The 16,634-nt window shown below is 39.1% G+C and overlaps 1 protein-coding gene across 1 annotated transcript in view; it reads left to right on the top strand.

Annotated features, from left to right (window-relative positions):
* bin3 (bicoid-interacting protein 3) overlaps positions 1–15,962 on the top strand; it is a 57,195-nt gene extending 41,233 nt beyond the window's left edge. The window contains 7 exon segments of the mRNA XM_068288296.1: positions 7,881–9,279; positions 9,812–11,288; positions 12,255–12,453; positions 12,529–13,652; positions 13,715–13,861; positions 13,934–14,680; positions 14,683–15,962. Coding sequence (XP_068144397.1) covers positions 8,372–9,279; positions 9,812–11,288; positions 12,255–12,453; positions 12,529–13,652; positions 13,715–13,861; positions 13,934–14,680; positions 14,683–14,754 — 4,674 coding nt within the window. The 5' untranslated portion in view covers positions 7,881–8,371 and the 3' untranslated portion in view covers positions 14,755–15,962.
* Positions 15,963–16,634: the final 672 nt, after the last annotated feature.

The following is a 16,634-nucleotide window of genomic DNA, read 5'->3' on the forward strand; positions in this document are numbered from 1 at the left end:
ATATGTAGAGGGTAGCTTCTGGGTCGACTTAACTCCCTAAGCCCTTCTTTCTTTGCCTCTTTGTCGTCCAAGCATTGTGTAATTTAATTGCCGAGGCATTGTATATCAGGGTCATTGAGTGGGTAGAAAGTGGAGTACAACGATAATGGGTGGCCAATGGGAAAGGGCGGGGAAGTGGAGGTCGACTGAAAGGAAGTTACCCGGGGCCCTTGAAGGAAAATTTATGCAGAAAAATATTTTAAATGAATAATAAACACAATATTTGAAAAGTATTTAGTGGCACAACAGGACAAAAACCAAAAAAAAAGGGCCAAGGCAAAGCAAAAATTTATAATGTTTGTTAATTAATTGGGGGAAAACAGCAAAAGCAACAAGAAATACAAAAACAACAACAAGGGTTTGGCTAAAAGGATTGCGTTTAGTAGTGGTGCGAGTTAGTTTAGGTCAGTTCTTTTTCATAAGACCGAGAGAGATGACCTCTAAATTTGTTAAGGTTCAGTTGGATTATCCAATATGAGTTTAAGCGTTAAGAAGGTTTCCGTTTTTATCTCTAAAAGAATTGTTATTCATAATGACTAATGATGAAAAATTAATGTCAAATATATGTAGTAACTTCTACTTTTAGATATCTTTTATATTTAAATATAAGTACTCAAAGTAAACGAAGTTTTGAATGTGATTGTTTTGGGTTGTTCCCCTTTTTTAGTTATCTGAAGTTGTTTGAAAGCTTTTATTTTGTAAATTAATCATGTATAGATTTTCCATTAACAAAAAGAGAATGAGTTAAATAAATTTATTTATTTTTTTTTTTTGGTAATTTTAATGCCATGATAAGAGAATAATTTGGCTTTATCGAATGCGAACAGTAACTCATTGAGCACTTAACTTTGTTAGATAAGAATCATAGAGTCTGAAAATAACTGCAGGTGCTGCAACAATGAATTTAGAGTAATCCAGTGAATGCAGCAGTTGATTACGTTTGGAAAAATAATGCTAATTTTACATGTAACTAACATGCATATCAAGGTCGAACCTTTACTTTATCATACGACAGACGACAGGCCACGGTTGTGTGTATTCCCCTTACGACTGCAAAAAACAAAGTTGTTTTCAATGCCATTTAAGTTTGGTTTCCAGAGCGAATCGTTTCACACATTGCCTGCCCCCTGTATGTCTGCCTGCCCTGCCCACACGTGGGCCAATGTGGGGCACACAGCGTAAAAGAAGAAATAGGAATTCCAAAATGCAAGTTAACGTTATAAATGTGTAGGAATATATACAAACGTATATACATATATGTATCCGCTATATATGTATATGTCGATATGTTTGTATGTACTTACTTATGTATAGCATTCGGTTTAGAAGGCAACAGAAATTTGATTATATTTTCCAAATGGTTTCTTTTCGTTCGTTTTTCTTCTATCGCTTCTGTTTGTTCGTCATGCCACACGTACTTTCTTCATTTCTATGCCACACGATACAGATACCAAACGCCGAATTGTGCTGCATTCTCTCTCTGTCTCTTGGGTCTAGTCCAAGTTAGCTATACATATATGATGGCTTTTGGTTTTTGTTGCTTCTTTTTTCAACGTCTTTTCGCAGTTGAGAAGCCACTTTTCCAACGACACATTGTTCTACGAGTGTTTTGGCGTCTACTTTGTGGGCTATACAATTGTAAAATTGCCTTTCATGATTGAGGTAGAGCAGGCCAACCAACCAACAAACCCACCAACCAACCAGCCAGCAAACCCAAAAGCTGTGTGTTGGCTGCCTGTTGTCAAAGGTTAGGAACTTGTCAAATTGTTTTAGCTTTGCATTTGTATGGCAGCTACGAATACCTATTTCAAATGCTTAATCATAATGAAGATGACGATAACGATGATGACGATACACGCTGATGATTAGATGGCGTAGCTAAATTTGTTAACAAATGTGATGTCAAAATGCTTTCGAGCAGCAGCAAACGAATCGAGCAATTAAATCATTTAGTTTATTAATAAATTAATGAGTTCTTAAACAGTTTTGAAGTGTTTAGCTAAAACATTTCTTATTAGAATGAACATAGGAAACTGTTCTTTCTCAACTTATATTACTAAAAAAACAAACTTCTCTTTGTCATCTTGACTGAGAGAGAAGAGGTTCTGTAATTTACTTGAATAAATTTCACACATTTTTTCTGTAAAGTCCTTATAATTGCGAGTGTATTTGCTAGAATCATTTTCAGATTCATTCAGATCGTTTACAACGTTTCACAAATGCCATTCAACTCTCTGCATCACCTCACCCTCACCACAATTTGTATCTCTACTGAGTCATTCAAAATTCCTCAACAAATCAAATCTTATTTGCTTTTCACATTCGTCGTCCTATCTCTTCCTTCCTTCCGCTTTTCCTCGCTGTATCTCTGTCTCTCTCTCTGTGAAGGTCAAATTGAAAATGAAAATGGGTGAAACATGAAAAACATGGCACCCAATTTATTCTCGTTCGTTTCCGTTCCATTTTCCCTTCCTCACCGCCTTGTCTTTCCCTCTGATTTCTAAGGTACTTACTTACTGAGGAAGAGATAGAGGTAGATAGAGGGCTCAACAAACTCATTCGTATGAATTGTGAAAAGCCAAATAAGTGGAAAAATAAGTAGGGAAAATAACCAGAAAAGAAAACATAGAAAAGGCTTTCATTACCTCTCCTACATAAATACATTCGTATGTATGAATGTGAATGTTGTGTTTTCAAAGACTTTTCGTGAAAAATATATAAAAATTACTACTCCTTTCCATACCCAAAAATAAAAGAATCTAGAAATATGTTTAACACACAATATTCTTGAAAATTGTTTATTTTTGTACGTACCCAGTAAAATAATGCTAAAGTTGTGTAGCATATATGTATGTATACTGTGTCTCATAAGTAGAGGGTCAGAAATTTTGGAAGTTGTCTTCTTTTGGTTTCATTTTACTATTTTATTTAGTTATTACAACTCTTAACTAGTTTTAGCTTTAAATTGGTGCTATTGCTAGGAGTTCTAGAACTCTAAATAGGCAACTTTACCATCTTTAGTTGCTCCCTTTATACCTCTCCCAAGCTCACTTCTATAAAATTCGGAAAAAATATATTAAAATTGGATTCAATTTAGCATAAAATCATAAATTTTTATGCAATATCTTTAAATCTTTAAATGCCTTTAAATTTATGGGGTACTTTTAAAGTCGTTCCTAGTGTCTGAGCATATGTTTCATTTCTTTTACTTTTTTGTTATTATTTATTTATCTTTTTTTTTTGTGTGTGGCAGGCGCAATAACAACAAATAGACAACATGGCAAATTTTGTGTAAATACAAAATTTTTGACTAGTGGAAAAAAAGCAGAAAAACAAAGCATAGCAAAGCAAAGCAAAGAAAAAAAAAAAAAAACACCCAATGGCATCATAAATATTACGCTCAATTGTGTCAACAACAACAACAACAACAACAGCAGCACAAGAACTCGATGTTGCTGTTGTTGGACTTTTAAGCGCCCGTGCCTGTACGTCCGTGTCATCCCTCCACTCGTCCATCCGTCCGACCGTCTGTATATATGTCTGCACACGTTTCACAAACAAATGAATTCGTTAAAATTTATAGTGCACATGAAAATTGCATGGCGAGGCGACAAAATTGATGATTTTATGTGTGAGGGTGAGGGAGTGAGATTGGAAAGACGCGGAGACCGGCAATTGGTGCTCAGTTCGCACCGCTATAGAGGGCAGTCGGTCGATTTTTGGGGTTGAATGGAAATCAAATTGAAATCTCTGAAAATGATTTTGAAAACGACAAAAAAATGTCAGATATTCCTTGCATACTGTTCGACTTTGGAGTTACCTTACTATGCACCTTCTAAATGAATTATGCAATTGTTGTTTACAAAATTAGGACTCTCCTTTCCATCACTCTATAAAAAACTCGATTCAATTCGTAGTATTACTCTTATATTAAGCCCAACATACCCCATTTTTGTCCATGGATAGAGTACGGGGTGTAAGGCCAACACTCAAACACCGCATCAGGTGGAAATGAAGCTATTCATTGCTATATATTCACAATCTGTATTCAAAAGAGGTGATAAAAACACGTTTATGTGTGGAAATTTGGCCAATAGTTTAGTTATTGCTAGAATAAAATCGTTTATTTCAAAATAATTTGTTGCGCTAGAGAAATGTCAAATTTGTTAGAGAATTGCCTTATTTTACGGACTTTTAAATCTTTTACTATGTTTGTTTTGATATTATAGCAAAAGTCAAATGTCAAAGGGTCGATTATTTTCGTCAAAGTTTTTAATGTTGTTATGTTTCCTTTAAACGATTTTCTTGTTAGGAATTCGGATTGAAGAAATCTTTATAGATTTGCATTTCTAATACGGATAGATGATATACATGGCTTTTAACTAACCTCAATGACAGCCAAGCAATCAGGAATTGGCAAAAGATCCCCCATGTTGATGCTGTCGTCGGTTTGTTTTTGCCTTTCCTCCCAGCTTGCTTCGCTGCATGCCACACAAAAAGAACTCTGCAAAAAAAACAAAATAAAATTTATTTGCATATTTTTAGGCGCGCGCGCGAAATGAGAACACGGCGCCTACACGAATTACGAGAGAGATTGAGCTGGTATGTGTGGTGTTTGCGTGTGTATGTGAGTGTGTGAGTGAGCGAGAGTAAGCCGAGAAGGAAATTTTAATTAAAATTTAAATATGCGGCATGCTGTTGTTGTTGCCGTTCATCGTGGCAAGAGCCAAAGGCGGAAGGACCTGACCGAAATGTGGGCCAAAAGCAACAACAAAGCAAAAACAATTGAAAAAGGAACCTTTGAGAGGGTGAATGACGAGGAGTCGAAAACAAGTTTCAGTAGATTTTCCGTGGTCGTGTCACACTGATTGTTTCAGTCTTAGTTCTCGTTGCTGGTCGTCTAGCGGAAATTGTCAATTTTGTATATAATTGTGTAAACATTTTCAGTCAAAAAAAAAAAAAAAAAGAGGAGCAAATGGAATAAAAAGCTGTGATTTCTTTTTGCCGACATTGGTTGTTTAAATATGCATGTAAATAAAATTAGTTCATTTGGTTGTGGAAGAGCTTGATGTTAAAGCTTAAAGCTATTTGAAAAGGCAAGAGAAAGAGGAATTTTTGCCACATTTTAATGTAGGCGGGAGTTCTCGCTGACAATAACAAGGACGCCCACACAGATCACAGGTGTTTTTAATGTGAAATTGAGTCCTTTGGGAGTGCAGCAAATTTGACGCTAAATAAAGACACACACACACACACACACACACACGGACACATAGCAGAACAGATATAGGAGACATGTGAGTGGCTGTGGGTGGGGGTGTGGGTGAAGGAATGGAACATGAGCAAAAACAAATAGCAAAACATTTGTCTATTTGCCTGTTGTTGGCCAGGATATTTGAGAATGTAGAGAAGTGGCAAGGATGGCATAGGAGAACGCCATACGGGACAGGACAATATGAGCAGCCGGTTCGACCTGCATATGTAATGTGTTTGTATGTACGTCATTATTAAGCACAGCTTAACACCTACAGATAGCTATGGTTATAGGATATAGATATATAGAAATAGGTATACGATTGGCTAAAAGTGTGAGTAAAAGAGAGAGGGCTAATTTAATGTCATGGCATTATGGGGATTTACACAGGATAATGATGTTGATGATGATTATTACAATAAGCGAGCCGCTCAACATACATTTCATGTTACTTCCATTTGGATTTTGCCAAGTGCCAGAACAGAACAGAACAAGGCTTTAAATATGAATGAGCCGAGCCAATCCCAACAGGAGAGCCAGTAAATATACATATACATATGTAGGTATACTTATATATTTACATTTACTCGACGATTATTCTGCCCGCTTTTATGGGTCAACATTTAGCTATTTACAACTGCTGTTGATTGTTATTTGCAGTTTGTAGTTAATATTTACGCTATTTCTGTATCAGACAACACAGACCTGCCACCCATTATCCACTTGCCTTGTTAACACACCACAGATTATTTCCATAACGCATTTTGGTATTGGCAGTGAAAGAGCTTAAACAGTTTTGAGTAAGAGTGGTTGGAGTTGTCCAATTGTGTTACATCAATTTTAATCATAAAAAAAATGTAAAAAAAAAGGATGTCTCTTTTATAGTTTTATTTACTCTTTACTTAGATACCCAAGTTAGAATCAATTATCATAATTCTTCTACTCTTGAATTTACGTAGAGATCTAAAGCAAATTTAGATTATAAAGTTTTATTCTGTTGCTCTTGCTCCCTCTCCCCTGTAATGCTTCAAAGCCAGAGTGTTGGCTGAAATAACTTTTTCGAAAACATTTCTGTTCTATCAAATTGCAAATTTAAGCCACTCTACAAGTATTTCAAATTGCAAAATATATATAAATGCGCAGATATCTATACTTAAATCTGTTTGGTATGCATACACAGATACACGTACACATACATACATACATACAAATGATACTTGTGAAAAAATATGCCGAGACTTGGTTTTTCAGTGACTTATGTTCCGGTTTCATCTGCCTGTCTGAATGCCTGGCCTGCCTGCTTCCCTCCTTCCTCTGGTCTACCATCTTCCCATCGCAGGTTCTCGCTTCCAGTTTGCTACAACAATTGCAACTATAGAAATAGGTTTTTTTTGTCCTTTATTTTTTTTTCCTCCAATTCTCTGTTTTTGTGTTTCTTTTACTTTCTGGGCTGCTGCATTTGCTTTTTGCATTTGCACGAAAATCTGTTTTCGACTGTGCGGAATTTCTTTACATTTTGAAATACTCTTATATTTGATGGGCATTTTGCATTTTGATGAAGGGGAAGGGAAAACATCGGTAGTTGAAGATGAAAAATTTAATGTTATGATTGGACGATATTTCCTCCAACGATATTTTCTCGATCCATAGACAATTGAACCAAATTACATGTTGAGGTATTGAGTATCAATAATGTACCGAATAATGAAGATGTTTAAAAGATTGATTGGTTAAGATACACATACTTCTGGTAAGGGTATTAGAAGCTATGGGCTTAGCGTAACTTTAGCTTTTAGTTTTTTTTTTTTTTTTTTTTCTGATTTTCCTTTTTTTTGGGTTAAAGAGAAGCGGGAGAGATGAGATGGGTGGTTGGTAGGTAGGTAGGTTGGTTGGTTGGTTGGTTGGTTGGTTGTTTGGAAGCTTAGAAGTAGTTCGTCCCTGCATTGTTGTTGTTGCTGCGCTGCGCTCTGGTTGTTAGTTTGCAATCCACAAAAACCGCCACGAAATGGATAAGGTAGGCAGCAGAAGAGTAGGAGAAAGAGAAGAAGAAGATGAAGGAGCACTCACTCACTCACTCAGTTAGTTTGCCACAGCCACAATTTGCCATGTAAATATTAATGCACAGACTAGACATGAGCACAGGGAGAACGGGAGCAAGGGGAGAAAGTCAGAATCAGATGAGGGGAGTTGTCCGGAGGTTGGCTGGGGCGAAACATCGTCTGTGCTCAATTTTTCAAAGCTCGTTTGTGTCGTTGTGCTCAACCTCCACCCAATCGTCCGTCCATCCGTCCGTCTTTCTGTTCGTCCTCCTCTTGCTTTGCCTGGCTATGCAAATAATGAATGCAAAATGCTCTTCAAGTGCGTCTGGGGAGGGAAATGAACGGTAGCAAGAGATGACGACCAGCAGGAGGAGGATGATGAGGGGCAAGGATGGCAGACTAATGGTGAATTTTTGGGTTCATTTAAAGATTTTTTGCCATTGAGTTATTGAGTTTTGACACTAATTAAATTGCATCACAAAAAGAGAAACTAATTAACTTTATTGTGTTTTAACTAACTCTCTGCCTCTCTCTTACTTTATTTGCAGTTACCTCCTGGTGGAAAATGACATAAACAAGTGATACTTTCTGTGGAATGATTTACACAACAATTTTGCAACATCTTTGACTTCCACTCTCGGCAATAATGCTGCATCATCCCCAACTCTCGGAAAGTAAAGTGAAACGATGAAAAAGACCTGAAAAATTAAAACAAATTAAAAGTAACAAAAAATGTGCACGAGATTAACTTTTTAAAGACAATTAAAGTTAAATACTTTCAATAGAAAAAATATCCAAATCATTCGAAATCATGAAATCAAAGAGCGTTGAGTCTATTACATTAGTGAAAATTTATAAGAAAGAGTTTCATGTCGGTTTTCCATGAGACACGCCCTTAAAATGTGAAATACAAGTGCAAAAGAGATTAAAGAGCTGAAAAAATTAAGTGAATGATAAAAAAACAACAACTCAATAAACAACTCGGTTAATTATTAATGAATTTTTGAAAAAAGCAATTCGTTTTCTTTTTGGTATTGCCATGGATAAAAATTTGCGAGGCAGTCCCGGTGATTGTCGCATTACAAGATCTTCCTCAGGCAATATGACGCCAACTTTGAGATATGAACGTCATCACTCCAAATCGAAATCAAAGTCGCCAACACCGCCGCCAACTGGCTCCAAAGTGGCCAAACTGGCAGCGGCAACTGTGGCAGCAGCAGTAGTAACAGAAACAGCAATTGCAGCTATACAGCAGCAGCAGCAGCAGCAGCAACAACAACAGCAGCAACATCATCAATTTCGTGCCCCACAACAACAACATGGACCGAAAAATAAATATAATAACAAGACATGGAGCAAACGTCAACATAATAACAAAACCGGAGGCAAACATAATACAACAAGTGGAGGAGGAGGAGGCGGAGGGGGAGGAGGAATCAGTGCTGGTTCACAAACGAATGCCAATGGCAGCAACCAGAACAGCAGCGGCGGAGGCAGTTCGATTAATGCAACGGGATCAACTGGAGGTTCTACCTTGGTCGTCCTGCCAACAGCCATGGCGGCAATGACGGCTGCAGCAGCTGCCCATAAGGCCGATTTGGAAAATATTCAGAATATTAAAACACAAATTGTCGGACATACTCATAGTCACGGCATTGGTGTGGGGGGCGGCACACATCACGGTGGCAGTGGCGGCGGCGGCGGCTCCCACCATGGTAGCGGGAATGGGTCAACAGTGGGCGGTGGAGGAATCTCTACTGCTGGAGGTAACAATGGTGGTGGCGGCGGCGGTGGCAGTCATCATCATCATCATCACAATACAAGATTGGCACAGAATACAACAGCCAGCGGAGGAGGAGGAGTTGGCAATGGTTTGCCCATTGGCCCATTGGACAAACACGGACTGAAGGCCCAGCAGCAACTGTACAAAAAAATGCTGGCCCATAGGTGAGTAAAGCAGAAAAGCACACACACACACGCAGAGAGAACTACCATCTACGATCAACAACTAGTCTAGAGCTCAGAGATGAAATCGGTTTAAAAACGTTATCCTCCTGATTTATTGATTTTATGACGATTTTACACTTTCGAGTAGTTTTCATGTGTTTTAAATTGAATTTCCATTTAGAGAAATAGCATAAAAACACGTTCTTGCTTTGCTTTGCACACACTGAATATCATCTATTAGTTTGATACGGTTGAATGAAAAGAGACTTCAGAGTAACCAAAGTATTCTTCCCTTTAGTATATACTTATTTAGAACACCATCTTATTCTCTTTCTAATAACAATTTAATAAAATGTGTTACAAGTATGAGAACTCAACGATTAAACTTTAATGTCGACCCAGGAGCTAGTCAGTGTACACTGAGGAGGAGAATCAATATATGCACACATAGTGAAAGCAAACCTTGTTATCAATATATACAAGTGGAAACTAAATTGATTATTTTTACTCACTCTTCTCTTTTATGCCTCAGGGGACATCATAATCATGTGTTGTGTGCTGGGAACAATGCTAATCACACGTGCTGCCTGGTGACGGGATGTAATGGCAACAGCGGTGCCATCGGCGGCGTTGGCAAGGATACACAGAGTAATAAGGATACCAGCTCATTGAGCGGCAATAGCAGTATATCGGGCAGTGTGGCAGCGGCAGCAGCAGCTGCTAATGCGGTGCATTATTGTTGTGGTCGTTCGAAATTCTTTTTGCCCGAGAAACGATTGCGCAAAGAGGTTATTGTGCCACCTACAAAGTTTCTGCTGGGTGGCAATATATCGGATCCGTTAAATCTCAATTCATTGCAACATGAGAATACATCGAATGCGTCGTCGAGCAATAATACGCCGGCCACAACGCCACGGCAATCGCCGATAACGACACCACCGAAAGTGGAGGTCATTATACCGCCCAATATACACGATCCGTTGCATTTGTTGGATCCCGTCGATTCGATGGAGTACGAGAAACAGTTGACATCGCCCATGAAGCGGGGCGGTGTGATGACCCGGGGCAGTCATCTGAAGTTGCAACAACCAAGCAACCAGCCACATCATCGACAGCATCGACCGCGCAAGAATCGCAAACGACGACGCTTCGATTCCAATAATACGTCCCATGCGGGCGATGATATGGGCGAGGGAAGTGGTGAAACGCTTTCAATTTCACTTGATGAAGCCATTGCTACGGCGGGCGGTCCGGGCGGAGGACCAGGAACTGCATCATCATCGGCAGCATCGCCTGTGGCTCCAGTGGCAGCGGCAGCCGGAACAGCAGCGGCGGCAACAAATGCTGCTGCTCTCTTGCTGAGTGAGGCGGCATCGGCAGCTGAAACATTGGAAATGGTACAACAACAGGCGCATGTCCGTTCTCCCCAAGCAGCGGCAACAGCCGAAATGCCGCCAACGCAACTAGAAACCGAAGCTTTGGCTGGCCATCAGTCGTCTTTAACACCATCGTCATTGGAACAAATGGAATGCAACATAACGAGCAGCACATTGCCGGCAGCTGAGGAAGTCACTTCGTTAATGCTGTCACCGCAGCAGCAGCGGCAGCAACATGTGGCCATCGCTGCCGACGCATCTGCCACAGTTGATGCCATTGTTGACGATGAACAACTGACGGAGCAGCAGCAGCACCAACTTGAACAACACCAGCAGGAACAACAGCAGCAGCAATCTCCCTCAACTACTGAGCGCCTGCTCTCTGGCGAAGTTAGTTCGGCGTCAACTTCAGCAGCCACCTTGGCAGTGGCTTCAACGCTGGCCGAAAGGCGGGCTTTGGCGAGTCGGGACTTGCGGCTGGATTTGGGCAGCACGTGCTATGGCGTTGGCGGCACGGGTCTTAGCTTTGGCACAAGCAGCGGTGCCAGCGTCGGCAGTGCTGGTGGATCAAGCGGCGGCGGCGGCGGCAGAAAACGCAAAATTAGCGAGAGCAACAATTCGCTCAAAAGCAAGGTGAGTACGAAATGAAAATGAAACGAAATGGCTGAGAATGGGATTTGGGGAAAGAGAATGTTTGGAGAGAGCTTTAAAATATGGATAGCCAAGCAGCATAGACCAGAAGTGGAAGAGGGAGTGGGGGTGGGGGTAGCGGAGTGACCTAAAGGTAGTTGTGGGGACGGTGAGGAACGAATGGCTTTAAGGGCATTGTGGTTTGGCAGCAAGTCAATCGCTGGCTTTGTTTTGATTGCTTTTGGTTATGCTTTTCTTCTTTTGCTTTTGCCTTTTTGTTTGCCTTGCAAATTTTGTTGTTCTTATTATTGTTGTTGTTCTCTCTCTCTCTCGTTTCTTTTTGTTACTCTTGTCCGTGAGCGCTTATTGTTGTGATTTTGTTTTGCTTCATTCTCCTCCGACCCAAGGAATTGAGGTTAGAGGGTCAGGGGCAGTAAATATCGGAAAAGCATCTCATCTAAAGAGAGAGAGGGAGCAGAAGCGCCTTGAGGGCAGCCACAAACGATTTTAATCCAAATTATGACAATATACCAAAAACTAATGGAATTATAAAGTCAAGCCAAATTTTATGATATGTCCCGGTACATGAATACATATACAAGCAAATACTTGGTATATACCAAGCATTTAATTTAATGAAATCTTAACCATAGAATGGAAATTCTCATTATTTAAGACTTAACGAAGCTTATTATCTTGTGCTTAAAATTTTGCGCTTTTGTCCGCCTCCCAAGATGAGCCATTATGATTTACATTTTACGTTGTGGGTACTCTAACAAAAGCAACATTTTGGCCTAAAACAGTTTTTAAAGTACTTGCAGTTCTTAAAACAGCTATAGAAAGAAAGCTTTTGGCCTATTTTTATAAGTTGTAATTAAATATCGATTGAAAGATTTAAAAATTGCAATGTAACTTAATTTTTGCAAGCCCAAATCTAAATTTTGTTATATTTTGCCTTTGCTTTCATAGAAATTCCATCGACATGATGCCATGGATAAAATTGTGAGTCCAGTGGTACCACAACCAGGCGCTTGGAAGCGACCACCACGTCTACTGCAGCCAACGGGAGCACGGAAACCCAATACGAGACGTTCAACATCCTTCAGTGAAACCGAATTGCCCAGCCCCATTGATGAACTGCCACCCAAGGCATTGCCATTGATAGATGGTAGGTTTTCACTTCCTATTTGGATTAATTTGGGACTTGTTCTTATATTTATTATGTTCTTTGTTGTTCTTTTAGTTGAAATTCCTCGTGATGATACCCCAGAACTGTCGGAACACGGTCTGGGCAGTCCATTGAGCACAATATCGGCGGCTACATCACAAACAGCTGGTGAACAGGACTCCTTGGTAGCCGCTGATGCCATCAGCACGACCAACAGCGAGGCGGCTCAGGAAACACAGGAACAGGCCATAGTTGGCATTATGCTCGAACCGTCGTTATCGCTGATACATCCTCAGAATAAGTTGCCTAAATTTCGAGCGGATGGTCTTAAATATCGTTATGGCAACTTTGATCGTTATGTGGATTTCCGGCAGCTCAATGAGTTTAGAGATGTACGGCTTCAGGTCTTTCAACGTCATCCCGAACTGTTTCAGAATAAGGATATCCTAGATATTGGCTGCAATGTGGGACACATGACCATTACGGTAGCAAGGCATTTGGCTCCCAAAACGATATTGGGCATAGATATTGACCGTGAGTTGGTGGCACGAGCTCGTCGTAATCTTTCCATATTTGTACGCATACCCAAGGAGGAGAAGCGACTGCTTCAGGACATTAAGACGGAACAGCAGATGCCACAACAGCCGATGGCCATTGAGAAAAGTGAGCCAATTGAGGAAACTTCAGCAACACCGACGCACAAGAAAACGCGGCGTGCGAGAAAACGACGCAAGGCACATCAGCAGCAGCAGCAGCAACAGCTATTACTCCAACAAAATCATCATCAGCATCATCATCACCATGATCATCAACAGGAGAAATTGGACGCCCTCCTTGTCAAGCCACATGAATTCTTTCCCATCTCATTTCCACTTACCTACGGTGGTATGCCAAATTTGCCAACTTCCGGGAAATCTCCATGCAATGCCTCTTCGAACAGTATGAGAAATCAATTCCCGCAAAATGTCTTCTTCCGCTATACGAACTATGTGCTCAAGGATGAATCCTTGATGGCGAATGATACCCAGCAATATGATCTCATTCTTTGCTTGTCGGTGACCAAATGGATACATTTGAACTTCGGTGATGCTGGCCTTAAGTTGGCTTTTAAACGCATGTTCAATCAATTGCGTCCTGGTGGCAAACTCATTTTGGAGGCTCAGAATTGGGCCAGTTACAAGAAAAAGAAGAATTTAACTGTAAGTTTAAAGCCTGTCGAACCCTTTCAATGTTTGTAACTTTATTCCTTTTCTTTCCGCAGCCGGAAATCTACAATAACTACAAGCAAATTGAATTCTTCCCCAATAAATTTCATGAATACTTACTGAGCTCGGAGGTGGGGTTCAGTCATAGTTATACAATGGGCGTGCCACGTCATATGAACAAAGGATTCTGTAGGCCCATACAGGTAATTTAATCACAAAGCTTTCACCCTCTCCACAGATTCATAATCAACGACTTCCTTATCTTACCCTTGCAGCTCTATGCCAAAGGTGATTATACACCAAATCATGTACGCTGGAGTGATGCCTATTATCCGCAGACTCCATATGAGGCATATCGTGGCATCTATGCAACATTGCCAGTACACGGGCGCATGGGCGGTGGAGGTGGCAGCAGCGGCGGTGCTAGTGGCAGTCACCATGGCGGGCATGCCCACCATCAGTTGATGCATATGAGCAGTTCGACACGTTCACAAAACTACGATACGCCACATTATGCGGGCAGTGCTTCGGGTTCGGCTAGCTGCAGGCAAACGCCAATGTACCAGCCCACCTACAATCCCCTCGAGACGGACTCGTATCAGCCCAGCTATGACATGGAATACCTAAATCATATGTATGTGTTTGCGTCGCCTCTATATCAGACCGTGTGGTCGCCACCGGCATCGCTAAGGAAGAGTTCGTCGCATACTCCAGTTTTTGGTAGTGTACGCGACGCGGAACTCGATGGAGATGGCAGCATTGGGGGCGGCGGAAGTGGGGGCGGTAGCTATCATCGTCATGTCTATCCACCCAATGATGATACCTGCTCGCCGAATGCAAATGCGTGTAATGCTTTCAATTCGATACGAGATGCGGATACAGATGATTCGAATCAATTGCCAAGTAGTAGCCGGCGACATGTATATGCAACCAACTGCGGTGAGAGCTCCTCATCGCCGCAGGTGAATCACCATGAGGCCACTGGGGAATATGTCGATGCTTTGATGGATGACGAGCAAAGACATTGGCTGCTGGCAGCAGCAGCGGCGGCGTCACTGGAGGAGCAGGTGTTGACTGTGATCTGTCGGATGCCTAAACAAAATCCGTGGAGACAAAGTGTCAAAAAAAAAAAGGGGAAAAAACAAACAGAAAAAAGAAAATTCAAATTTAAAAAACAAAAAAAAAAAATATGTAAACGTAAACGAAACGCTTATGATTTTTCTATATGATAATTACATACATAAATACATAAATATATATATAGATATATATATATTTTTATATATAGTAATACAAGAAAGGAAGTTGCATATACACACATATAATTATATATCTAGATATATCTATATATGTAGTTCTTAGCCGAGAATGTTTTTTGCTAAAAAAAATGCTTTATATTACATTTTTTGTTTTTACTTGTTGGCAGTTAAATTTATAAACTTAAGTTAAACGTGTAACTATTTAAGCAATACACACACATCAAACACACACACACACACACAACAAGCTGTAGCTTTAAAACAAAAATGATGATGAATTGAATATGAAAAACAAAGAAAACAAACAAAAAGTCAACTATTTTTGATTAAAGTTTTTGGCAAACGCTGCAAGGGACAAAGAAATAAAATATATATAAATATATGTACACACATACTTGCATATTTATATGTACATAAGTATTGTGTATGCATGTGTAGATGTATAAAAAGCTAAATTCAAAATTTCGATCATAACAAATACGAAAGAAGTAAGAAGAAAGAACAGAAAACAATTTATATTAATATTAATTGATTTATAAATGAATCCAAGTATATACACATATGTATATTACTTATGCTTACAAATTGAAATACATTTTGTAGTCTAATCGAGTTTATATATATATATATTATAGAAGCAGTCTTAGAATAACTATAACAAAACTAACTAAACATTGTAATGTATAAGCAAGAAATGTTTCTTGTTCTCCTCCGTTACCTTAATCATATTTTACCTCATCCCACACACTCTCCTTACCCCACCCTCTCACTTCAATATTATTATAAGTCGTTTATATTATTAACAAATACCACACACACACACACACACTCACACCAATATACAAACATACAGAGTTAAACATTAAAACAAATTAGTTTATTGCTATGTTTTTGAAACATTTTAATGGAACAAAACATCCTTTTTTTTCTGAGAAAATGAAAGAAGATTTATAAAAATTCTCAAAAATATATATGTATATGTATTTGTATATATACATACATATAGAAAATAAATAAAATATTATATGAAGCAAAAATGAATAAATGCATTTGTATTAAACAAATTATAAAAGGAAAAGTAAGTAGTTTATGAAGTGGATGCATATAATATACAGATGATAAGATCACATCGAGTCAGTTCCATTTACAGACCAAAAGCTATTGCTTCAACCTTGATAGTTATCGTAGATTATCATTAGTATTTCAGTGTAATCTTCATATTTATATCGGTGAATAAGTTATAAGGCGATTTTCTTACATTGTCTTGTGACAACTTGATTCAATAGTTGGTTAATTACATTTCGAAGAGTAAGATAAACCATTACAGAAAAGCTTGAAGCTAAGATTATCCTAAGTTTCTTTATTACATAAATTCAGTTACAGTCTTCAATTAGGCATTAAATTGAAATCTATGTATGCTTCATGTGATCATATGTCATTACGCTATTATCATTATTATCTACTATGTTGAATCTACTATTTCAATCAGAATACGTTTCAACAACTAACGCTAAAGGTTCTTTTAGCTAAACAATTCTATTTATTTTTAGATCTAGTTCAGTGAAGTGATTGCTGCTCTTTGGTTAATTCTGCTTAATCATATTTTGTTGATTCTTGTCACACTGTTCTCAACAGCTGATTGATCGCCATGCTTGCAGTTTTCTTAGTCTATCTCGCTTTGTCTTTTTCTCAAAGCTTTTTTGTTTGAACAGTGGGC

The sequence above is a fragment of the Drosophila tropicalis genome, unplaced genomic scaffold (genome assembly GCF_018151085.1).
Source record: "Drosophila tropicalis isolate 14030-0801.00 unplaced genomic scaffold, ASM1815108v1 contig_593, whole genome shotgun sequence".
Taxonomy (NCBI): domain Eukaryota; kingdom Metazoa; phylum Arthropoda; class Insecta; order Diptera; family Drosophilidae; genus Drosophila; species Drosophila tropicalis.